This window comes from Podarcis liolepis (assembly GCF_965112155.1).
Source record: "Podarcis liolepis genome assembly, chromosome: 15".
NCBI classification, from domain to species: domain Eukaryota; kingdom Metazoa; phylum Chordata; class Lepidosauria; order Squamata; family Lacertidae; genus Podarcis; species Podarcis liolepis.
Window position 1 is genome coordinate 41,514,319 of NC_139566.1, and position 24,271 is coordinate 41,538,589.

Consider the following 24,271-nt stretch of genomic DNA (forward strand, 5'->3'; position numbering starts at 1 on the left):
GTAGATAATCAGGCCCAAGAAATCAGACCAGGCAGAGATCAAGGCATGAATGTAACAGAAGAAAACAATGTCTTGCAGCAGATTAGCAGCACCGGAAAGAAACCAGACTAATCAAAATGTAAACAAGACAGTGTCGGCAAGCCAGCCAGCAATAAATCACACGGAGTGGGTGAAGTTAACTCTTTATTAGAAGAAAGAAGGCCTTCTCAGGGGTGCCAGGCCTAATGAGCACCTTTTCTCTGTGTCTAGCCATTCCATGACACACAGTACGAGGAAAATGATAAGCTGCACTGCCTTTACTTGATTGAGCCTAAGTTTATCTTTTTGGAGAGTTCCTCAACGTGGCCAGGCATGTCTGGCTTCCTTTGGGGGCAGGAATTGGTTTCCAAATTAACCCCAGACAGCAGCAGCTTCTTAAATCTTCATTATCTGACTGTTCATATCCACATTGGCTTGCATGTGTGTATTTAATCGGGGCAATCTTGAGACAAAACTCTTTATCTCTTCCTTTTCCTATTCTTTTTAGAGCAAAAGAAGAAGAAGAAGAAAGCACTCAAAAAGGCCCTCTGAAACAAAAATGCACATTTATGGCAGTGCATTCAAGGCTATCTCATCTTCTTTCTATTGGTCAGACTCTCCTCCACCCCCAAATCTGGCAAACTGAGCAGATTGTTTCCATGTCGTGAAAACAGATTTGCTTCCATGAGGTCTACAGCTTTGCATTCCGCTTCAGTAAAGAATCTTAAGAAGTTGTTTCTCCAATCCAGTGACTCTTATGCTGTGAAATGGGGGCTTTCAGCGATCCCTGGTGTACGCCAAACCACACTGGAAATGCTGGCGGCCAACTGGGTTTGCTCATAAAATAGTCACACACAGAAAAGCAATGAAAAATTCAACAGGTAAAGCCTTTGTAGACAGGAAAATTAAATAACAGAGATAAATTTAAGCTGCTTTTCTACATGGCCATTTCCTGTAAATGGTGAAGCAGACATGATGAGAAGTTTGTAATCCTCAAAGCTACAAGTTTCTTTCACATAATCATCACATGCTGAAAAGAAAAGTCACTGGGGCTAATGGTTTTGCTGTTTAATGGTTTCTTTTGCTTTCCGGGACAGTAGTTCGGTTGCAATTTGGTGTACATCCCCTTGAATGCACAGGTGGAAAAGCAAGAAAGGGATGTCATCAATAAATGGTGATCCACAAGGCTAGCCCTCACAGAGCTACAGTTGTTAGAATGGTTTAGCAATCAGTTCCTCTTCCCCAGGGATCTCTGGGAATTGTAGCTCTGTAAGTGAAACAGGGCCCTCCTAACAACTCTCAGCATTCTTCACAAACTACAGCTCCCGGGATTTTGCTGCTTTGAAGGTGCGGTGTGAATGTGGCCAAAGTCCTGGGTTGCGGAGGATCCTCCATATGCAGCTGCAGCGGCGTGATGGCAGCAGCTCATGCCACCGTGCCTGGGGGCAGTGGGGCAAGCCCCCCGTGGGGTTCCTTCTTGTCACCCCTCCTCAGAGATGCCACCTGGGGCAGCCCGCCCCTCTCGCCCCCCTTCCGCCACTGTCTCTGTCTCACCATTCCCATATCTGCCACCATCTCAGATGGCTGTTTGGGGAGGGGCCTCTGGGCATCAGAACCCTGGACTTACACCCCGAAGTCCAGATTCAGTGCCCCTGTCCTGGAATCAGGGCTTCATGAAGAATAGTTAGGTATTGGTAGTTGCCAGGATGACCTTGGCTGGAGGCTGGAAGACATCCTTTGTTCTTTCTATAGGTAGTTCGTACAGCGGTGTGTGGTGAATACAGCTTCTTTGATGGAAAAGCTGACTCACAATGGCAAAAACACAGGCCGAACCTGATGCAGTTGCAAATGTACGGTTCCCATGTCTTCCACCACCACATAGTTGTTTATTGCCTATTGTTTTCTCCTGCTCGTAATCTGGGGAACCGGGTTCGCTTCCCCGCTCCTCCACATGCTGCTGCTGGGTGACCTTGGGCCAGTCACACTTCTTTGAAGTCTCTTAGCCCCACTCACCTCACAGAGTGTTTGTTGTGGGGGAGGAAGGGAAAGGAGATTGTTAGCCGCTTTGAGACTCCCTAGGGTAGTGATAAAGGGGATATCAAATCCAAACTCTTCTTCTTCTTCTTCTGCTCTGAAGTATAGGACCCGAAGCAATGGCTTCCAGGTACGAAAAAGGAGATTCCAACTAAACGTCAGGAAGAGCTTTCTGGAAGTAACAGCTGTTCAGCAGTGAAACAGTCTCCGCTGGGAGGTTGTGGGCACTTCTTCCTTGGAGGTTTTAAGTACAGTGGTACCTTGGTTTAAAAACAGCTTAGTTTATGGGAGAAGAACGCTGCAAACCCAGAAGTCGGTGTTTGTGAACTTTGCCTTGGAAGCAGAACATGTTCTGCTTCCTGTTGAGTGTGTTCCATTTGTAAATTGAGTCCCCTGCTGCTCTGGGAAAGCACGTCTTGGTTTAGGAACGCTTTGGTTTAAGAATGGACTTCCGGAATGGATTAAGTTTGAAAACCAAGGTACAACTGTATATTGAAATAAGTGTGTTGAATCAAAAGTCTTAACAAAACATCCTTAAACAATGAAAAGGCAACAATCATTTCATTTCCTACACCCTTTATTTTACACCACTGTAAATTGTAAAAAATAAATAATTGGTGTTTGCTGTTTAGATCAATCCGTATAGCTCACTGAGTAGAGCACGAGACCCTTAATCTCAGGGCCGTCCTTTGAGCCCCACGTAGAGCAAAAGATTCCTGCAGGGGCTGGACTTGAAGACCCTCGTGGTCCCGTCTAACTCTTCCATGATTCTGTAATCTAAGGGCATTGCTTTCAAGTGAAATCATTCTCTGCGCACTCAAACACAGTTCAAACACATTCAAAGGTTTTAATAAAAAGTAATCTTTATTCGATAGTTTTCCAGATGAAATACGTTGTTTCCGAAAGATTTGCATGGGGAAATTTTTCGATTCCTCAAGAATAAGGGGCAGTGGGGTGAGGGAGGCCAGGGCCACATCCGCACCATTTCATGTGCTATGAAGCCGCTTTAAACACTCATGGCTTCTTCCCCCAAAGAATCTGGGAGCTGTAGTTTGAAAAGGGGGCAGAGAGTTGTTAGGAGACCCCCTGTTCCCCTCCAAGAGCTACAATTCCCAGAGTTCCCTGGCAAAAAGGGAACTCTACCCCTACCCCTGACGCTAAACCTAACTCTAACCTTAACGCTAACCCTTAACCTTTAACTAGAGCTACAATTCCCAGAGTTCCCTGGCAAGAAGGGAACCCTAACTTGAAAGAGAAGTTGAATTACAACTCATTACCAAACTAAAAACTATGGAGAGACCTGGTCTGAATGGAGATATTGGAAAGCATGCCTTGGTTTAAGAACTCTTTGGTGTAAGAACGGACTTCTGGAATGGATTAAGTTCGTAAACCAAGGTACCACTGTAGATATTTGATGGCCACGTTGTCATTTATGATCTAGTTGAGATTTGATGACACTCAGAGTCCCTTCCAACTCTACAAATCTGTGATTCCATGACTACAGAAATCGAAATTAAGATTAAAAAAGAAGAAGCTAGGATAGCATTTACGAATCAAACTGAAATTTGAATCACGGTTAACAATTTGACGATTATACAGTGGTACCTCGGGTTAAGTACTTAATTCGTTCTGGAGGTCCGTACTTAACCTGAAACTGTTCTTAACCTGAAGCACCACTTTAGCTAATGGGGCCTGCTGCTGCCGCCGTGCCGCCGGAGCACGATTTCTGTTCTTATCCTCAAGCAAAGTTATTAACCTGAAGCACTATTTCTGGGTTAGCGGAGTATGTAACCTGAAGCGTATGTAACCTGAAGCGTATGTAACCTGAAGTACCACTGTACTGAGTTGTGGGAGGATACTAGGATGAAAATGACCTTCGCTTTTCCCTTGTAGGTGCTACTACGTGTGTCTTCTCCAGCGTTCTGATTTAATTTTGCCCAGAGATGGAAATGGTGGTTTCTTCCTCTCAGAATCAGTTCCTTGAAATCGTAGGGCTGGGGTGGGGGTTCGGGGATAAGGGCATTTTAGGCTCTGACGGAAGGGGGCATTTTGGTGCTTATCTGCTGTGGGGAGAGTCCAGGTGCCACCCTCACATTCCAGCTCATTGTGGGGAGGGGGAACCCCTAAGGATGTGGAGTGGGCTGGTACCTTCCTCCTGGCCTCTGAACTTTCTCATATTATCAGGACATCTGGCCTCAAAGCCGTCATGATTCCTCACATTATCAGCACATCAAAGTCTGTCACTTCCTTCAGTGTTACTGATATGCCACTGATTCAAGGTGAGGAATAAGAAGAAAATATTCTCCGAACTTGGTGTGTTGCCAGTTGGAAACTTTTGGTGTGTGGAAAAGCATGAGCTAAATTTGAATTTAGGACACCCCCCCCTCCATAACTCCCAGTGCATGGCATGAACTTAGAATGAATTATTTTGTTTGAATGAAGTACTAGTAGTACTGAATGGGTGTGAAAATCTCTGAACTATACCTGAAAGCAGTCCCCAGCATTGATGGATGACCCAAATGGGAATTGAATTTATTGGGGGGGGGGGAGCACTGCACATATTTACACCTGGAAGTCTTCAGTGGAGAGGGTGCAGAATATCACACTCCAAAAGTGTCTCTCATTAGCTTCAGGAAGTCTGAGTCCAAAGCAGCCGTCAATCCTGGCTCCCCATCTCCCAGTGCCGCCTCAGCCACTGCCAGCCAGAGCCATAGAGTTCTGACCTGCCCAGCAGCTCATGGAGGGCTGCTTTTGCTCTCCTCCTTCTTTCCAGCACACCTTTCTCCAAAAACTCAAGCCTCCTGTAAAACAACACTTTCCCCCCTCTGGGCACAGCCTGCCTGTTCACCTGTTTTCATACTCATGGAAGCTGGAATCCTACACCTTTCTCCACCCTTTGATAACCTTGGGAATCTCTGTTTTGCACTGGTCCCATCACCTCCTGGCAAATAGAAGGGGAAGAAATGGAGGCAGTGAGAGATATTCCTTTCTTGGGCTCCATGATCACTGCAGATGGTGACAGCAGTCACGAAATTAAAAGACGCCTGCTTCTTGGGAGAAAAGCAATGACAAACCTAGACAGCATCTTAAAAAGCAGAGATATCACCTTGCCAACAAAGGCCCATATAGTTAAAGCTACGGTTTTCCCAGTAGTGATGTATGGAAGTGAGAGCTGGACCATAAAGAAAGCTGATCGCCGAAGAATTGATGCTTTCGAATTATGGTGCTGGAGGAGATTCGAGAGAGTCCCATGGACTGCAAGAAGATCAAGCCTATCCATTCATAAGGAAATCAGCCCTGAGTGCTCACTGGAAGGACAGATCCTGAAGCTGAAGCTCCAGTACTTTGGCCACCTCATGAGAAGAGAAGACTCCCTGGAAAAGACCCTGATGTTGGGAAAGATTGAGGGCACAAGGAGAAGAGGACGAGATGGCTGGACAGTGTTCTTGAAGCTACTAACATGAGTTTGACCAAACTGCGGGAGGCAGTGGAAGACAGGATTGCCTGGCGTGCTCTGGTCCAGGGGGTCACAAAGAGTTGGATACGACTAAACAACAACAAAAGGACTTTGATGTGCTCATGACCAACAATCCACACCTTTGTCTGCCAATGACCTTTCCCAGGCTAGCTATGTGAACTGGCTGGGCTTGTGATCCTAAACTTTAATGCAAAAGTGGCTGGTGACATGGATTTCCATTTTAAAACAATCTAAGTCAAGATGCATTGAGGGAAACAGAGTCTGTTTTGGAAGAGCCAGCATGGCCCCAGTTGCGAACAAGCAGGGTCCTCAGGGCTGGCCACAAAGGTCGGCACAACTGGGCCTCTCCCAGCAGGGCAGGGGACACTGCCAAGAGCACCTGGCCCTCCTTCTCTTCACCACTGACTGCATCTGGCTTCAATGGTGTAGTTCCCTTTCGCTCTGGTCTAGATAATGGTGGTGGTGGAGAGGGAGAGCAGTGGTTGCTGCTGCCTGCCTGGTCATTGTCTTCCTGGATGGCAAGCAGGGGTGACAACTTGAATAAAACATTGGGGGGGCAGGTAAGCTCTACCCTGTATCATCATCATCATCATCATCATCATCATCAAATTTTATTTGTATCCTGCCCTCCCTGGCCAAAGCCAGGCTCAGAGCGGCTAACAACAAGTGAAAATAGCACAGTGCACATAAAATCACATAGTCAATTAATTGAAATACATTCTAAAATCAATTCAGAATCAAATTAATGGCAACCATTGGGCTAGAGGTCTATGAGGATTACAGAAGGAGGGAGGGGGTCAGACTGTGCTTTGGTCAAAGGCCTGGCGGAACAGCTCTGTCTTGCAGGCCCTACGGAAAGATGTCAAGTCCTGCAGGGCCCTAGTCTCTTTTGACAGAGCGTTCCACCAGATTGGGGCCATGGCCGAAAAGGCCCTGGCTCTGGTTGAGGCTTGCCTAACCTCCCTGTGGCCCAGGATCTGCAAGATGTTTTTAGTTGAAGACCATAAGGTCCTGTGTGGGACATACCAGGAGAGGCAGTCCCGTAGGTACGAGGGTCCTAGGCCACATAATCGCTCACAAGACTTGGTGCATGCAACCATTTGTATGCCCATTAATTCTGAGGGTGGTGGCCCCTTCAAATATTTGGGGGGGGGGGCTGAAGGGACCTCATCCCCCTGGAGTTGGTTCCTATGATGGCAAGCTGGGTGTGTGTGTTGCAATGTGGAGGAAGTTGGCCACAATGGGAGTGAGAGGCACTGAGAGGGAGGGCATGGTGGGTTCCCTGCCCAAGTTCTCCCCAAAACTTGCAGCTGCCACTGGAGATACTGAGGCCAGATGCCCAGCGAAGCCACAGATTGCCTGGGTAGGGAGGGCCATCCTTTCAACACCCACCTGCTCAAATCAGAAAAGCACCACTCTAAACCAAACAGGAAAGTTAGAAAAAGGAAACTAGCGATTACAAACGCAATAGGAAATGATCCTAATCAGCTTTGACTTCCCTGGTCACTGTAGAAGCAGGTCGCTTGCAGGGAAAGGCCCTGGTCTTCTTTCAAGAGAAAGGAATCCTCTCAGCCCCTACGTAAGATCTTCCACACTTTTGGTGGTGCTGAGTCAAAACCCCCATCTCTTCAACATGTATAAATTGGACACTATGGCTGATCCAGAAAGACACCGAAGCTCAACACTCAACAGCAAAATTGGAGAGGATTGCTCAATCAGTCATGCAAAGTCACAAAGGTGAGCACAGTATATTTTTTATTACTTATATATCATAGATGTATGCATGTATGCCATATTATTATTATTAATAATAATAATAATACAAAAAACAAGATCTGGAGGGGAATGAAAAAGGCAGCATTGCAGTGTAAATGTCCGCATTTGAAATGAAGCAATGGATGGTGACAAAATATTTCAGAAATATTTCATGTGGATGTTTTTATTTTATTTTATTTTATTTTATTTTATTACAATGTAAGGGGTCACGGAAGTTGTTCCATTATATTACATGTCAAGAATGATAACTGTATAAGGGGGAATGAGGAGGCAATTGGCACCAACAGCTCTAAAAGAGCTTCATCAAAGGGGAAAATTATTGGTGACCTGATTTTCTGGCAAATATGGCTTCTTCAGCTGATCACAGGGATAGAGAGCAAAGCTCTCCAAGTGTGCTGCCTTTAAGGAACTCTTCCCGCATCAACTTGCCTTTCCCAGAAGGCCATGCACGCTTTGGAGGATGGTGGGTGCTGGGGGGGGGGGGAGGAACGAAGCCCTGCAGCCCTTAAGCTAGCCAGCTGCCCACAGATGTGTTGGGGGACCCTGTCCTGTGGCCAGGAGCAATCTGTCCAGTCATCTTCTGAGAGTGACGCTTTCACCTCAGGCCGAAACATGTTTTCTCTGGCCCTGCAATGTTGAATTGGGGGTGGGAGAAGGCGATCTTAGCCTCAGGTAGCAAAATGTCTTGGACCAGGCTTATTATTCATTTATTTATTTCATAAAATTTATATACTGCTTGACTGTAAAAAACAAGAACTAAAAACCCCACACCCTTCTAAACAGTTTACAAAAAGAATAAAACAATCAGAAAAAAAGTTTAAAGGAGCGATTTAAAAGAATTGGAAACTAATTAAAATTAACAATAAGCTCAAAACACATGTCAACATGTCTGGTTAGGCTTATCTAAGCAAAAAGGTGAGGGTGAAGGTGTCAATAAACAGGGAGTTCCAATGTTTCTGCCACACTAAAAATTGTCCTGGCTGAATGGTGAGTGCTGGACAACTACAGATGAGCAAATCTGCCCCTTTTGGCTTCTCTCCGTTTCCCATCTTTCAAGTTCAGTTCATAATTCCACATCCGTTTTGAATTTGATACGCACAAAAAAGGTCCTCATGAAAATCCGCCACCAGGAACCCATGCTTGTCTCCGTTTCTCCTTATATATGCGTTCCTGCAAAGCCGTTTCCCCCTAGCGTAATGCATTTCTGTGTGTTGTTTTCACTCACGCATGCATTTTATGCACATGTCCCAGTACATGCAATTTAATAAATGTAATAATGTGCTGTATTAATAAAAACAACAGCAATCATTTTTGCACACAAGCATTGCAAAATTCACAGAAGGGCTGGATTTCAGTTTGCATATTGTTTCGTTGGGAGCAAATTGGTAGGTCTACCTTCCTGTGCACGCCACTTTGATGACTTTGTGATGTGAAACATTTGTAAGACAAACAACAAGGGTAATAATATTAATACTCGCATACAAATTTTCCCTCCCCCCCCCCCAGCTCGCCCCTCTGCATTGTGGCCTTGTAAGTGCAGCTGTGGCAAGGAAGGGGTCTTCCCAGGAAGCCTCTCTGTGCTTGAGGACCCTTCCATTGATGAACTTCCACTCCACCCTCAGGGTCCCCATCCCCAGAGCCCAGTCTGGAAATCACTGATGTCGAACACACAGGGAAGGGCAAACCCCATACTGCCTAACTCTGCTCTTTGTTTATTTCCTCCTTTGCCCCCCTGAACAGGAATCCATGCCTTGGCCTTTGTCCTCTGCTGGGCCCTGGCACTCGCAGCTCCCCATGGAAAGCAGAAACCCTGGGACAAAGATTGTTGTGGGAAGTTGGGACACCAGGCAAAAGTACTTTTTGATGCCTATGTAAGTATGCTGAATGGATTTTTACTATTAATTAAATGTCTATACTGCCCTTCATCCGAGGATCACGGGGCAGTTTGCAATATCAAATGCTAGGAGCATTTAGCTCAGGAGCAAGGAGCCTCAGGCCCTCCAGGGATCTCCATCAGGCCCTTGGGACTCTCCCTAGGCCACGTGGCCTTTCCATGCCCCACTCTGACTCCCCAACAAGCTCTCCCTCCAGCCCCCAGCATGGCCACGCATTTCTGCTCCTACCACACCTGCAGCAGAAACGCCATACCCTCCAACGTTTCTCTGATGAAAATAGGGACATCCTAAGGAAAAGCGGATGGCACTGTGGTCTAAACCACAGAGCCTCTTGGGCTTGCCGATCTGAAGGTTGGCGTTTCGAATCCCCGTGATGGGGTGAGCTCCCATTGCTCGGTCCCTGCTCCTGCCAACCTAGCAGTTAGAAAGCACGTCAAAGTGCAAGTAGATAAATAGGTACCACTCCGGCAGGAAGGTAAACGGCGTTTCCGTGCGCTGCTCTGGTTCACCAGAAGCGGCTTAGTCATGCTGGCCACATGACCCGGAAGCTGTACACCAGCTCCCTGGACCAGTAAAGCAAGATGAGCGTCGCAACCCCAGAGTTGTCCACAACTGGACCTAATGATCAGGGGTCCCTTTACCTTTACCTTTAAGGAAAAGCGAGACATCCCAGGACAAGATCAGAAACCAGGATGGCTTCTATAAATCTGGGACTCTCCCGGGAAAATAGGGGCACTTGGGAGGGTCTGCAAAACCGCTTTGTGCCCTCCTCACCAGCTCCAGAGACTCCCGTTTCCACCGTGGATGGCTGCCAGGGCTCCCACTTTGCAAAGGGAGCCAAGCTGGACTCCCATCCGCAGTGACCACCCACAAGTTGAATTGCCCCCACATGTAATGCTCAGGCCTATAGGTCTATGGACCCCCAGTCAGGGCCCAACCTGGCCAGCTGCTGGCGCCAGGCCTATGTGTGCCTGTCTGAACGTGTGTTTCTGCAGCACATTTGACTGTGTGAGCGTTGGGTGTGTGGGCCCATCTAGGGTTGCCAACCATCATGCACCATAGAGGATTGTCCTTTACTTCAGTGTAAAATGCCATGTCCTGTATTGATTCAGTACAGGGCGCAGGTTGTCCTGCATTTCCCCCGTTTCTGCTCTGCTGCTGCACTTTCTCTCTTTCTCCCCGCCTCTCACTTCCTTTCCTTTCCTCTTTCCTTCTCTCTCCCTCTCCTCATCTTGCCCCCAAGGAAGAGCAAACCAGGCCAAGGCTTTCTTTCGTGTTGTCGCTTCCAGTTCCCTGCAGCTTGGGCTGGGTTAAGGTGGTCCCTCAGAGAGGAGCAGGTTCTGAGAGTCTCTAGAAACAAGCGGTTTTGTGTTGGTGTCAGTGGCGTAGCGTGGGTTGTTAGCACCCGGGGCAAGGCAAGTAATTTGCGCCCCCTAACCCGTGGATTTGCGCCCCCTAACCCGTGGATTTGCGTCCCCTAACCCGTGGATTTGCGCCCCCTAACCCTAACCCCCAGATGTTGCGCCCGGTGCGGCCGGCCCCCCCTGCACCCCCCACGCTACGCCACTGGTTGGTGTAGCTCAGAAGTCCCAATTCTGAACACAGATATCTGCATGGATGTTTGAGAGAAGAGGGTGGGGGAGAAGTAGCTCCTTGCAAGGCTTATTCTCCCCCACCCCAATATTTTTATTTCTTTCAGAAATTTAACATGTGGAACAAAGCTTGTCTCCTCATCAGAATATGCCCCCCCCCCCGCCATTTATTTTTTTGCCCGGCCTGCCTGTATGACTGTACAGTACTGCATGTCTGTGTTAAGCGTCATATATTTCAGCTCTGTATAGCAAAACACGAAGGACGTGGGTGACGCTGTGGGTTAAACCACTGAGCCTAGGACTTGCCGATCAGAAGGTCGGCGGTTTGAATCCCCGCAACGGGGTGAGCTCCCGTTGCTCCGTCCCTGCTCCTGCCAACCTAGCAGTTCGAAAGCACCTCAAAGTGCAAGTAGATAAATAGGTACCACTCCGGCGGGAAGGTAAACGGTGTTTCTGTGCGCTGCTCTGGTTCGCCAAAAGCGGCTTAGTCATGCTGGCCACAGGACCCGGAAGCTGTACGCCCGCTCCCTCAGCCAATAAAGCGAGATGAGCGCTGCAACCCCTGAGTTGGTCAGGGGTCAGAGGTCCCTTTATAGCAAAACACAGGCAGATTTACAAGTGTGTGGGGGGGGGCACCCAGTTAGGCTGCAGTAGATTGCAATTGGTTGCTTTGAAGTTATTTCAGCACCGGGCTGGGGGGAGGGGGGCTGTGGATTTGCCCCAATGCCCCCTCCTGCTCCACACCGTCCTGTCCTGTATTTTGCCAGAACAAAGGTGGCATCCCCTGCCTGTCCCTGGCACGCGGCCCAGAGGAGTGGCAACAGTCCTCGTAGTAAAGGTAAAGAGACCCCTGACACCAGTCACAAATGACTGTGGGGTTGCGATGCTCATCTCGCTTTACAGGCTGAGGGAGCCGGCGTTTGTCCGCGGACAGTTTTTCCAGGTCATGTGGCCAGCATGGCTAAGCCGCTTCTGGTGAAACCAGAGCAGTGCACAGAAACGCCATTTACCTTCCCGCCGGAGCGGTACCCATTTATCTACTTGCACTTTGACATGCTTTCGAACTACTAGGTTGGCAGGAGCAGGGACTGAGCAACGGGAGCTCACCCCGTCGCAGGGATTCGAACCGCCAACCTTCTGATCTGCAAGCCCTAGGCTCTGTGGTTTAGACTACGGTGCCACCCGCGTTCCACTTTGGCCCAAAAAGGTTTCCCAGCCCTGGCAGGACATGTCATTGTTAACAAGGCTCTGTCTTTGTTTCAACTTCCACAGAAGAATGATTCTGGGCCAATTGCGCTTCCCCACAACATCCGTCTCAACTTCACAGGATTGCCCAACTGCACTTTCTCGGAACCGCCGAAGGCCAAGGAAGGCTGTGCCGCCATAACAGCGTTCCTTGGACTGCTGGAGCAGTTTAACAGAAGCCACGATCCCATCCTGAAGATCGCTGGCAGGGGGATTCCAACAAGGATCACGCAGCTAGCCGAATGCCGCCATTGTTTTGAGCAGCAAAACGCCAGATGCCCCGATGAAAATATTTCTTACACCAAAAATGCCTCTTTTACTAATCGGAAAATGATATATTACTATGCTTTCCAAGAGTACCAGAGTTGCATGCTAAATTTCACTAGTAAAATACAGTTTGTTTGAGAGAAAGATTTTGTAAAGGGGTGGCTGCACAATAATGAGATCAGCTGGTCACATTTTTGTATACAGAAGACATTTCCCCTGGAGAAACTAAGGCTCCTATGAGTTAAGTGTCCCTGAGCTCAGTGGGGCTGACCTCTGAGTAAGGATTTAATTGCAAGGGAATCAAAACGTCATTTCAAAACACGAATAAAATGGGAAGGAGACAATTCCTTACTGTGGAAAGTCTATTCCTGCCAATAAATGTGGCTTTTTAATTTGATTTATAAACCCAAGAAATTCAACTGCAGTATGTCTAAATGTTTTTAATGCATATATTTATTCTATTTTAAAAAAAATCTATTTATTTTTATATTGACATTTGTGTGTGTGTAATTTATAAAGAGTAATTATACTAAAGAAAGGTTTATATAATAATATATATTTTATTGATCTCAGGATGAAACTGGGGGGGGGTGCCTTTAAATATTTAAATATATATTTAAAGTATTTGGAAGATCCTCTGTTAATATGTATTTCTGTATTTATTTATGTATTTGTAAGCCACCTTTTAAGATTCACAACAAAATAAAATCATGCTATTTAAAGTTAAATTGTATGTTTAACATTTTATAGGTTAGCATTCAAAGGTTTCTGCACTGCCTGTTATGCACAAGCCCAGCTTCCAAATGTACCGCGAACTCACCTGGGACCTTAAAGCACCCAAGAGTTCATACCCTCCCACATTTCTCCAATGAAAGTAGGGACGTTCCCATTCTATAATGATAATTTTGCTATTTATACCCCACATATCTTATTGGGTGTCCCCAGCCACTCTAGGCAGCTTCCAACATATATAAAAACATAATACAGTGGTACCTCAGGTTAAGAACTTAATTCGTTCTGGAGGTTTGTTCTTAACCTGAAGCACCACTTTGGCTAATGGGGCCTCCTGCTGCTGCTGGGCCGCCGGAGCACGATTTCTGTTCTTATCCTGAAGCAAAGTTCTTAACCTGAGGTACTATTTCTGGGTTAGCAGAGTCTGTAACCTGAAGCATCTGTAACCCGAGGTACCACTGTAAAATATTAAACATGGGGGGGGGGGCTTTCCTATACTGGGCTGCCTTCAAACAGCTTGGGGGGTGGGATAATTCCATACCCTCCAACATTTCTCTAATGAAAATAGGGACGTCCTAAGGGACGCGCTGTAGGTTAAACCACAGAGCCTAGGACTCGCCGGCAAGATGGTCGGTGGTTCGAATCCCCATGACGGGGTGAGCTCTCGTTGCTCAGTCCCTGCTCCTGCCAACCTAGCTTTAAAATGGCAGGTGGGAGAACTTGCCTAAGGATTTGGGATATGTTTAGCCTGGAAAAGAGGGGACTGAGAGGAGATGTGATGGCCATCTTCAAATATCTTATGGAAGAGGGAACAAGCTTGTTTTCTCCTGCTCTGGAGGGTAGGACTCAAACCAATGGCTGCATGTTGCGAGAAAGATTCCAACTACAGCTGAGGAAGAACTTTCAGATGGTAGGAGCTGTTTGACGGTGAATCAAAGTGGAGGAACTACAGGAGCAGCTGGTAAAAATAATACTACCACCTTCAGCTTCCATGTTTATTTTCTTTAGACCCTGTAGACCTGGCTTTCGATAGTCTCACCATCTGAACTTTTTGTTTCTGACGTATTATGGTGGTTTTTTTATTGGTATTAATATTTTATTGAATTTCAATTATAAAGAAATAAAAGTGTTATAGAAAAAAATAAGAAAACAAAATGTAGAAAGAAACAAGTCAAAAATAGAACGTAACGTGCGCATTGAGTTTGAGGGGTTTGGGGAGAGTTAACAGGACCCAGAATGACTGCAAAGGTTCCTTAATAGTCACTGGTAAAGTTGCCAGGAATATCTTCTGTTCGGGAAATTACTGGTACATTTACATGTAGGTTTCACTAAATCTCTTGCAAAGGTCAAGTTTCATTCTTATTTTACAACAACTTCTTGAATCTCAGCATAAATCTTGACTTAGGTGTCTCCAGAATGGCACTATTTTGTGGGAGTCAAGTGCATAATGGAACTTGTTTTCTGCTTTTGAATACTGCTTTTTCTGTGTATTGAAGTGTTCTGTTGCCCTAATAGTGTAACAAATCCTCTACCACACACACACACACACACACTGAACTCCGTGTGGTTTGGATATTGATGGGGGAAATGCAATGAAAAGCGTGGGATAATCTAACAGATTAACAGGAAGATGTGTAAACACCCTGGAAGCAAACCAAACCAAATGCTCAATCAATAAAGACTGGACTGAAGAAAGCCAAATAAAGAAATAATCTAGAAGAGTCTCTAATATTTGATGGTTATAAGAAAAACACTGCTACTTTTCCCTTATGGGGTACCCAAGGGCCCATATAGAGTCCTTTTATAGGTTCTCTATCAGTAGGAGAAAATAACAGAGGCCAACCACAACCATAGCAGGGGTAGGCAACCTAAGGCCCGGAGGCCGGATGCGGCCCAATTGCCTTCTGAATCCGGCCCATGGACGGTCCAAGAATCAGCGTGTTTTTACATGAGTAGAATGTGTGCTTTTATTTAAAATGCATCTCTGGGTTATTTGTGGGGCATAGGAATTCATTCATTCTTTATTAAAGCTGTTGCAACAGGGTGCTCCTCAGCACACAGGAGAGGGAGGGACCCAGAACAAAGGTGTGCAAGCCTTTAAATAGACTTTGAAACTGCCCACCCTATGTAGCTCAAGACCACTCCCCAGAAACATCATACATACATCACAGAAGGGGTGGAGCCCAAGACCATCCCCTTTCAATATTTTAATGCTGTATTTTAATGCTGTATTTAATCATTCAACTTGTTTTTATTATTGCTTGTAAGTCGCCTGAGCCCGACCTTGGCTGGGGAGGGCGGGGTATAAATAAAAAATTAGTAGTATTAGTATTAGTATTATTATTAATACATCAGAGAAGGGGCGGACTACAACAGAAATCTGAGCGCGTTGTTTTTTCTCCTGTCTGCTAGGTTACTTGATTGGATTACCTGGGCATCCTGGCCACTCTTTTGTTTTCCTGAATCCAGGTGACAGGCTCACCCTATTCATAGCTTAAATGTGCCCTTAAGACACGATTTGTGAAAGAGACAGTGGGGAGATCTCCCATTTCCTTCGACCTTGCAGAGAAATATTTGAGGTCATTTTGGGAGAGAGAAAATGGTTTCAGGACTTTTCTGTGGGTTTCAGACATGTGGTTTACATATTTGTATGTGTTTGCTTGGTACATTTATGAACATCTATTTTATATATAAGACCTTAAAATTCTTATAACAATGGTAAATTTCAAAGTTACACACAGAAACCTGCTGGTCCTTAAAGTCCCTCAAAACTCTTGGTATTTTACTTCAGTTAGCACTAGCTTATTTGTTTTAAATTATTGTAAAGTAAGCCTTTACAATGTATCATCACTGTAATGAGCTGCACAGCATGGCTTTTTTCACTCCCCATTTATCTGGCTAGCAGATCTGCAGTCATCTGCAAGCATCCTACTCACACACACTCAAAATAAGTGTGACCTGCAGACCTACAACTCTGAGAAAGCTTGATAGTGTTGATTTGATTATTCCGATTCTTTGTTGCTTACAAAGAAGTTGATGCAGCAAGTTTGTCTTACGGAGGAAAGTGTGGTTGCCCGCAGATTCTTCCAAGCATAAACGTGATTTATCACAAAGAGGCACAAAACCACCTTGCAGAAACTTTTTTTAAAAAACAAAACTCCAAGGCAGCAGAAGGGGGTGTCATACTTTATCGGTTTCCCCCACCCTTTTCAATTAAGCCTTCCAAAAGAACTGGAAGAATTGTTGTTCATCTGCGTAAGAACATCAGAAGAATTCTGTTGGATCAAGCCCATCTAGTCCTGCCTCCTCTTCTCAAAGTGGACAACCAGAAGTCACTGGGAAGACTACGAGCAGGACCTAAGCGGAGCAGTCCTCTCCTCACTTGTGTTTCCTAGCAACTGGCTTTCAGATGCATGACCTCTACTACAAAGCCATCGTTGCCCGCAGTCATTGATAGCCTCATCTGTGAATTTGTCTAATCTCATTTTAAAGTCATCCAAGCTGGTGGTGATTACTGCCTCCTGTGGAAGCAAGTACCGTAGTTTAACTATTTGCTCTGTGAAGGACTCTCTTATGTTTCTTGAATCCTCCCAAGATTCAGCTACACTGGATGTTCAGGAGTTCTAATACAGTGGTACCTCGGGTTACATACGCTTCAGGTTACATACGCTTCAGGTTACAGACTCTGCTAACCCAGAAATAGTGCTTCAGGTTAAGAACTTTGCTTCAGGATGAGAACAGAAATCGTACTCCGGCAGCGCAGCAGCAGCAGGAGGCCCCATTAGCTAAAGTGGTGCTTCAGGTTAAGAACAGTTTCAGGTTAAGTACGGACCTCCGGAACGAATTAAGTACTTAACCTGAGGTACCACTGTACATAAATGAAGAAAGTGGATCAAATGGTTGCAGCAGAGAGGAACTCTGGATGCATAGTTAGGGTGCATGCCCCAATCCCTAGAATTTGATGGGGGAGCAGTATCTGTTGGGATATGAATGCTGTGACTGCACCTACAAATATTTGCACCTACAAACAGTTAAGAAACCGTTGATCACAAAATGCTTTACCTCTCCAGTGCTACATCTCTGAAGCCTCACAGCTTGGAGAACTGGGCTGTGGAAGCAACAAGATATTGTGTTTTCATGGTGATTGAGGTTGAAGAAGACGGATAGTGCATTACCTCCACAAATCAAGCGCTCTGCCCCGAGTCCTGGAGTTTTTTAAGACCCCAGAAAAAGATTAGTTTTACACAAAAAAGCATGTGATGGGGGGTGGAGCTCATGTTATGCAGTGCAGACCTGTCTTCTCTTTGCAAAAATTTAAGCATCGAGCATTCTGTAGAACTTCTGCAAGACCTCACCTTCAAAGAGGCTTGTCTCAGACTCAGCATCGTAAGACGCAACAGCCACAATTTAATATTGCATCTTAATGGCTTGGAGCTCTCATCACACTTTGCAGCTCCCTAATCCTCTGGATGGGGCAGAGCAGAAATCTAAACCAGATGCATTACCACAGAGACTCTATTCCTCCACTGAAAGCTGACACAATACAAGACACGCCATGGAATCCTAAAAAAGAGAGAATATTTATTTTGGTTGTAAAAAAAGTGCAATTGCATTGTTGAAAGAGACCAACCCAAGAGGTTGCCATGGAGCACCATTTTCATGCAACAAAAAATCTTTCACAAGGCTGAAAGGAGGGGCAGGTCTGAGATCCTCCCACAGCTCATTAAAAAGGAAAAGAAAGACAACCAATTAATTATAAAAGCTTTTATCGTTTGTAGTTGCAAAACAAGCAATTTTGCCCAGAACAATAATTGAGGAAATATACAATTATCTGTACTACTTGCAACCCCATTTATTAAGCAAAATGCAACTTTATGAGCATCATTCAGATTAAAGCAAGTCCCAAAATATCCACAACCTTCCAAAGTACAATCATATGGAAACTACTTCTCTGCAACGCTGGTACCTTTTCAAAGCCATACAGAATCTTGATTGCTCACCACCTGTCTGGCTGAGGAAAATGATGGCAGAGTTCAGAAGAAAAAGGTTCACCTGAGCAAAGGGAGGCAGTGTTAAGCATCTCTGGAGTGATACCCTTAGGAGACTAGATGCCAAGGAGAAAAGGTTCTTCAGCTCTTAACAGTCAGTCCAAGACACGGGTAGAGAACTTGTGCCCTGCCAAATGATGTCACTGGCTAGGCTGTCAGGGGCTGATGGGAGCTGGAGCTCACAAGTTCTCATCCCTGGTCCAAAAGGAAGTTTTTTCTCTGGTTCAGCTCATGAGGTGTGAAGACAGCTGTGATGAAACTACTAAACCAGCCTTCACGCAGCCTGGTAGCATTTATGCATTTTGGACCAACTACTTCCATCACCTCCAGCCACCATGACCAAAATTCAGTGGCAATGGGAGCTGTAATTCAAACATCTGGAGGGCACCATATTGGGGAAGATGGTCTTAAAGGGAAAAGGATCCTTGCCATGTTCACATCTGGGTCAACCAAGCCACTGTATGCTAAGAGAAACAGCCAAACCGTGGGACACCCAAGGAGGCTCAGGCAGAACAAAACTGTGTGCATGTGCCTCTTGCAGAGCTCTTTTCCACACAAAGAACTCTCACGAACCCAACTCCATCTTTGCACTGAAGGCAAGTACCTGAGAGCAGCTTCTGAAAAGCAAAGAGGCTAACCTCTTTATGGTTTGCAAAGATGGTCAGTGCTCCTGGAAAAGGTGGGTGTTCCGTTCCCAAGCTAAATGCTCGTGCGCATCTCAAGAGCAGAAGGTAAACTGAAAACATTTCAGCAAATGGGGAGTTTAAAAACCTCTCTTGTTTGCAGAGTGCCGCAACCTGAGGAGAGCAAGGGAATGACAAGGGACAGCTCCTGAAACAGAGGAACACCTGCTGCTTTCAGAGCTGTTCATGAAATCTCCTGTCCAGGTACCCACAAGAGTTCGTTCTCCTGCATCAGCCTCTTTCTCAGAGTCAGGAAGTGGCAACACTTGCAAACTCTGCTTGCTCAATGTGGTCAACGGAATTTGCAGAGGCCCAGAGCCAATAGGACGATTGGCGGGGGGTGTTCCCCTGCATCAATCTTTGTTCACTAGGCCAGTTTCTGGAGTTGTTTGCAGATCTTAGGAGGAGACAGCAGTGGATTTTCAAAGTATGTTTGAAGAAATGGGAGAGCAGAGGAACTTGGGGCCACAAACAGAGACAGTTCAGAGCAACTGCCCACCCCCCACTACAGTTTGAGGTTTAGTGTCTTGGGTTTTTTTTGGCAAGAATCCTCTTCAAATACTGCTATGGCTGCCAACGTCTGAGAAAAACATTGAAATAACAGAACTGGGTGAAAGGGAGCTCATAATTCTTTTCACACAACAACAGGTCAGCTAGTGGCCCAGAGTCTAATTCTGGTCTGTGCCAGGAAGCTTCTGTCTATTTTATTAATTGTCAGGCTTGTATGAAATAATATGAGATGGTTCAGGAGCCTTCCCCATAATTCGGGGAAGGGAGAGAGAAAGGTGCTTGCTAGCTCTGCAGCCCCCTGCTTCCAATGCCACCAGAGCCAGCAGAAACCACCCTGCCAAAAAGAAATCACCTTGTCATCTGCTCTGCAGACGCTGGCAACTGATGCTCTACTCCAACATTAGCTGGAATTCTTGGCAGGTCCCAGGACAAAACTGTTGCTACATTTTTAGGTAGCCTGCAGTCATTCTGATGCCGAGAAAACCTAAATTCATTGAGCAGGTGGGTTTTAAAATACTCCTCAACAGATATTGCATTGTTATGTGCACGGCTGTGGCTTCAGGGACAAGGTCCACTAAACAGGATGCTGAGGGTAACCGGAGAAAGCTGACCCTCCAGAGGCAGCCCACACTGTGGAGAAAGGATGTATGGTACCAGTCCCTGTTACACCCACGTAGGAGCTGGAGGGCTGGGAGAAGAAACCAGGAGTTGGGAAAGGAGCTGGGATAGCTCAGTCAGTAGAGTATGATACTCGGGGTCAAGCCCAATGCTGGGCAAAAGATTCCTGAATTGCTGAGGGTTGGACTAGATGACCCTCATGGTCTCTTCCAAGTCTATGATTCTAATCTGGTCCCTCCTCCTGCAAATGTAGCTTACTGAGAGACAGCTATGGAGGACCAGTTCCAGGGAGGAGGAAGGTCCAAGGAGGTCCTGGATTATGCAGACCCCTGGTGAACTTTTAGATTTTAAAAATGCAAACTTTTAAAAAGCACTTCCGATATTATTATTATTATTTAAAAGTAGGGTGGAGCAAAATGCAAAGTGCAGAGACAACTGGGATAAGAAGAGTTGGGGAAGAAGAATGATTCACAGTATCAGGCCAGCCTCCAGCATAGCTGCATGGAGTTCTTCTGGGACAGATGACCAGACAGACAGACAGACAGACAGACAGACAGACACCACTATTCTAAATTAAATGCAACAAGCTGAAAAGGGCCTGAAAACAGGAAGCAGAATGGGATCTGTGCCAAATCTGCATTGTACATTCAGCAGCTATAAAATTCAAAAATACTTATTAGTAGGGCTGCAATGTTTAATCAATTAATGGGTTATATTAATCGATTAAAAAAAACCCATGCTTTTTGACAAGCGAAGATATTGCAGCAGACTGAAATGTATCTGTAGCTTGTTATAAATTATAAAAACTGCAGATGAGAAGCAGAATCTTAAGAGGCATTTCCTTTATACCCCACACCCCAAGCATGCGTTCTTTCTAGATGTTGTCTGCATATGTCATCATCTTAGTAGAGGTAGAGGCAGGCGGTGGGACACATGTCCCCCCCCCCCCCAAAGCACAGCCTGCCTCTCAGGCGTAAATTCCCTCTGCTGGCCTTAAACCTTGGTTAATGTTAACCAGAGCCTGAAGTGACCTCCTGGTTAAGGAATATTATAGCTGAGCAGGGTGGTAGGAACAGAAGTGGCTTTTAAATGGCTAGAACATATCATGTTTCTAGGGACATATTTCCTAAAGTTAAAAAGACAGTTCACATCTCTCTGGTGGCACTAAGTCATTTGTGTTGGGTTTTCAGGGACAGGCTTGTGGCCTGGGGCAACCAAGAAGCCACTGAAGGTGACCAGACAGGCAAGTTTTATTTTGGAAGCCATTAGCATGCCATTAAGATGTGTGGGCAGGCAGGCTACTGAACTTTTTGCTGGTGGGCTAGTAACTTTTGTGAACCCCTTTGCAAGGCTAACACACAGCCTAGAGCTTAAACTAGTTGCACAGGAGTTAAAAGGTCTCTGTTTAAGAACAGAATGAGCAAAGCTTAAAGAAACACTCTCCTGTGTAAAGGGGACGGGCGTGTCAGCATATCTTGGCTTCCCAAAGGCTACAAAGCTAGAGCGGATTTCACATTAACAAAATACATCCTGCATTCTGGGTACAGTTGTGAAAATTTTTAAATTTTCTCCTTTGGTTATGAATATATTTCCCACCCCAGTCACCTGTTAAGGATCCAAAGGACTGCTTCTGATGCACCTGAACGTCTGCCAGGGTCCAGTGGGAGACAAGCAAACACTATGCCCCTTCCCCCTTCCCAAAGCCATTTCAAAATCTGCAGGGGAAGAACAGGAGAAGAGCTGGTCTAGTCCAGCCTCCTGTTCCCACCGTAGCCAACCAACATAGCTTAGCTCTGGTTCAAAGGCAGTTTGCCTTTTACTACGGCAGCAGGAAGGAACTTTATGCTCTGCTACCTGCCAAGACGGGTCATGTGGGTGCATAAGTCTTAGCCAGTGAAGGCTGAAGCCAGAATCCCAAGTAGAAGGGAGACCAAAAGTCCAGTAACAAAATATAAAAGCAAGTTATATTTCACAAAGATGGAAATGCATTTCCCTTTTAACACATGGCTCTGCCCCCTCCGTCCTCCTCTCCGAGCCATGATGCCTGAGGTCAAGTTGCAGAAAAACATCAGCACTGCATATATTTTCAGTATGTTGCATTGAAGGAGTGCTTCTATTGCTGGGTGCAGATATCTCACTCTGCGTAGTTACCTGAGTTGGCTTTCCCGTTTGACCAAACCCAAGCGCAGCATTTAACAATTGTCCCCCTTGGCTCCCCCCACCGCCACACATCTTTCTCGGCCAAGTGCCAAGGCCCCCCCATGTGCTGGAAGTTGAATCAACCACAAGGAGGTCTCTCTGGGCCCCGGTAAGGCTTGGGCGTCTGTCGCGGCTTGAGGTCACGCTGTTGCCTTTGGTTAGGTTTCTGTTTTCTTGAGCTTGCGCATTGCCTCAGTAGCTTGTTCTGGCAAGCGAGACGGGTCAGAGAGAATGGAGGTGGTTATGCTCAAGTGGCGAAGAGTGTTCAAAACCACTAAGGATGGGAAGAGAAGCAAAAGAAAGAAGCCAAGATTATTTGCCAAAAGAAGTGATGTAAGCTCAAGGGTGCTTTGCAGTAAAATTCCAACGAAGACACAAGTGCACAAACTAAGTGTGATCACAGCTGCAAAGGTGAGATTCTTGCAACGGAACAAGTCTATCGTAAAAGTACTGTATTTTTCACTCTATAAGACACACTTTTTCCCTCCTAAAAAGTAAGGGGAAATGTTGTGTGCGTCTTAGGGAGCGAATGCAGGCTGCGCAGCTATCCCAGAAGCCAGAACAGCAAGAGGGATTGTTGCTTTCGCTGCGCACCGATCCCTCTTGCCGTTCTGACTTCTGGGATAGCCGCGCAAAGCCTCCTCAGGGCAGCGGGAGGAACGTTCCCCCTACTCTGAAGAGGCTTTGCGTTGCTTTCGCAGAAGCCAGAACAGCGAGAAGGATCGCTGCGCAGCAAAAGCAGCAATCCCTCTTGCTGTTCTGGCTTCTGGGATTCAGAATCTTTTTTTTTCTTGTTTTCCTCCTCCAAAACCTAGGTGCGTCCTATGGTCTATGGTCCGGTGCGTCTTATAGGGCGAAAAATACGGTGCCCAGCTTGGGCTGTAATGGACCCTGGTCTACTTTATGCAACACAGTGAACTGTGTATCACTCAAAACTATTGTGGACTGGTGGTTCCCCAGTCTGGAAGGTGGCCACACTACCTCTTCTACCGGGGGTTGAGCTCCCCGCAAAGGAGCAGCTGTACAGTCTGGTGTTGTTGCTTGATACCAACTTATCCCTAGAAGAGCAAGTGGCTCAGTCCTCTCTAAGCTGCACCATCTTCTACCTCACCCCACATCCATTTTCTTTCCAAATACTTTTTTGTACTTCTGCCAACATTGGAGTTCCTCCAAGCCTGATGATACCCTCCCTCTTCTTTAGTCTACATAAGGATCCACAGTCAAAAAATGAGCTTGCTTTTAGCACACGGGATCCTGCTGTTCCATGGGGCTTCCAGTTTGGTTAGTTTCAGTAATGTAGTAGGATCCATTGTTCCCCACCATTCAATGGGTCTCGGAATGTATACATTTTTGAAAAAAATCATGTCCATCTGCTAATCCTTCAAACTCATGTTTTTGCTCTCAAAAGCAATTTCCTTTTGACAACTAATTTGAGAGAAAACTTTGAATTCATAGATATTCAGAATCATTTGACCACTATCTTGCTTTTAATCGCCTCAGATTTTGACCCAAAAAAGCCAAAAAAACCTGGGAAAACATGCACTCCATTTGTCTGATCTCTTCTATCTCTCCCAACCACCACAGGGCAAAGAAGGAAGTAAAAAATGATCTCTGTTAGGATATCTGAATCTGCAGTGTGTATAAAGAGTTTTGGGTACTGATTCCTTGTGTTCGGATTAGTGAACTTTCACATACCAAATGTTCATAAAACAGGACCTGAGTGCATTCAAGTTGGCTTATTTTTTAAAAAGTGCAAACAGAAAAATCTCCCCCTAGCCCGGATGCTGCTAGACTAGGAACTTCCAGCTTCCGTGACCATCGGACATGCTAATTTGGGCTGATGAAAGTCGTACTCCAAATCAGACTACACCAGACTGGCTGAGTTAACAGCCTTGACTGAGACTCTGCACTGATGTTTCAGCTGCCACTATGATGCTCCAGGAGGGAATCTGTGATAAACCCCCCCTTGGAAACTCCCAACTCCTTACTTACTTGGCCTCAGGACAGGCAGGGAGCAGTGCTGGTCTACCCACGCCAGTGCTGTCTGGTTCAACTCTTCTAAGCTGGTTGTAGAGACCATTCCGTTGAATGTTTCAAACAGTGGGTTAATTATGATGCTAAACTGCACAGCAATGTGAGTTAAGGGGAAAGTAAATACACACTTGCATTTTTGCAA

At 45.9% G+C, this 24,271-nt stretch overlaps 2 protein-coding genes across 3 annotated transcripts in view; one reads left to right on the forward strand and one right to left on the reverse strand.

Annotated features, from left to right (window-relative positions):
• Window positions 1-6,840: 6,840 nt before the first annotated feature.
• On the forward strand, window positions 6,841-12,964 carry LOC310693972 (uncharacterized protein). The gene is made up of 3 exons (XM_083476553.1): window positions 6,841-7,267; window positions 9,047-9,177; window positions 12,066-12,964. Exons 1-3 carry the CDS (start codon window positions 7,252-7,254, stop codon window positions 12,441-12,443), a joined length of 525 nt encoding a protein of 174 aa, XP_083332679.1. The 5' UTR covers window positions 6,841-7,251; the 3' UTR covers window positions 12,444-12,964.
• A 4,634-nt stretch (window positions 12,965-17,598) lies between these two features.
• Window positions 17,599-24,271, reverse strand: part of MLXIP (MLX interacting protein) — a 59,578-nt gene continuing 52,905 nt past the window's right edge. For both annotated transcript variants that reach the window (XM_083476424.1, XM_083476425.1), the window contains 2 exons: window positions 24,088-24,217; window positions 17,599-22,369 (listed from right to left, as the gene is read on the reverse strand). In XM_083476424.1, coding sequence (XP_083332550.1) covers window positions 22,254-22,369; window positions 24,088-24,217 — 246 coding nt within the window. In that variant the 3' untranslated portion in view covers window positions 17,599-22,253. The remainder of the gene's footprint in view (window positions 22,370-24,087; window positions 24,218-24,271) is intronic.

Bases quoted from the DNA above. Each gene is read 5' to 3' on its own strand.
- LOC310693972 (XM_083476553.1), top strand. The intron at 9,178-12,065 runs GTAAGTATGCTG...CAACTTCCACAG, and splicing joins AAGTACTTTTTGATGCCTAT to AAGAATGATTCTGGGCCAAT.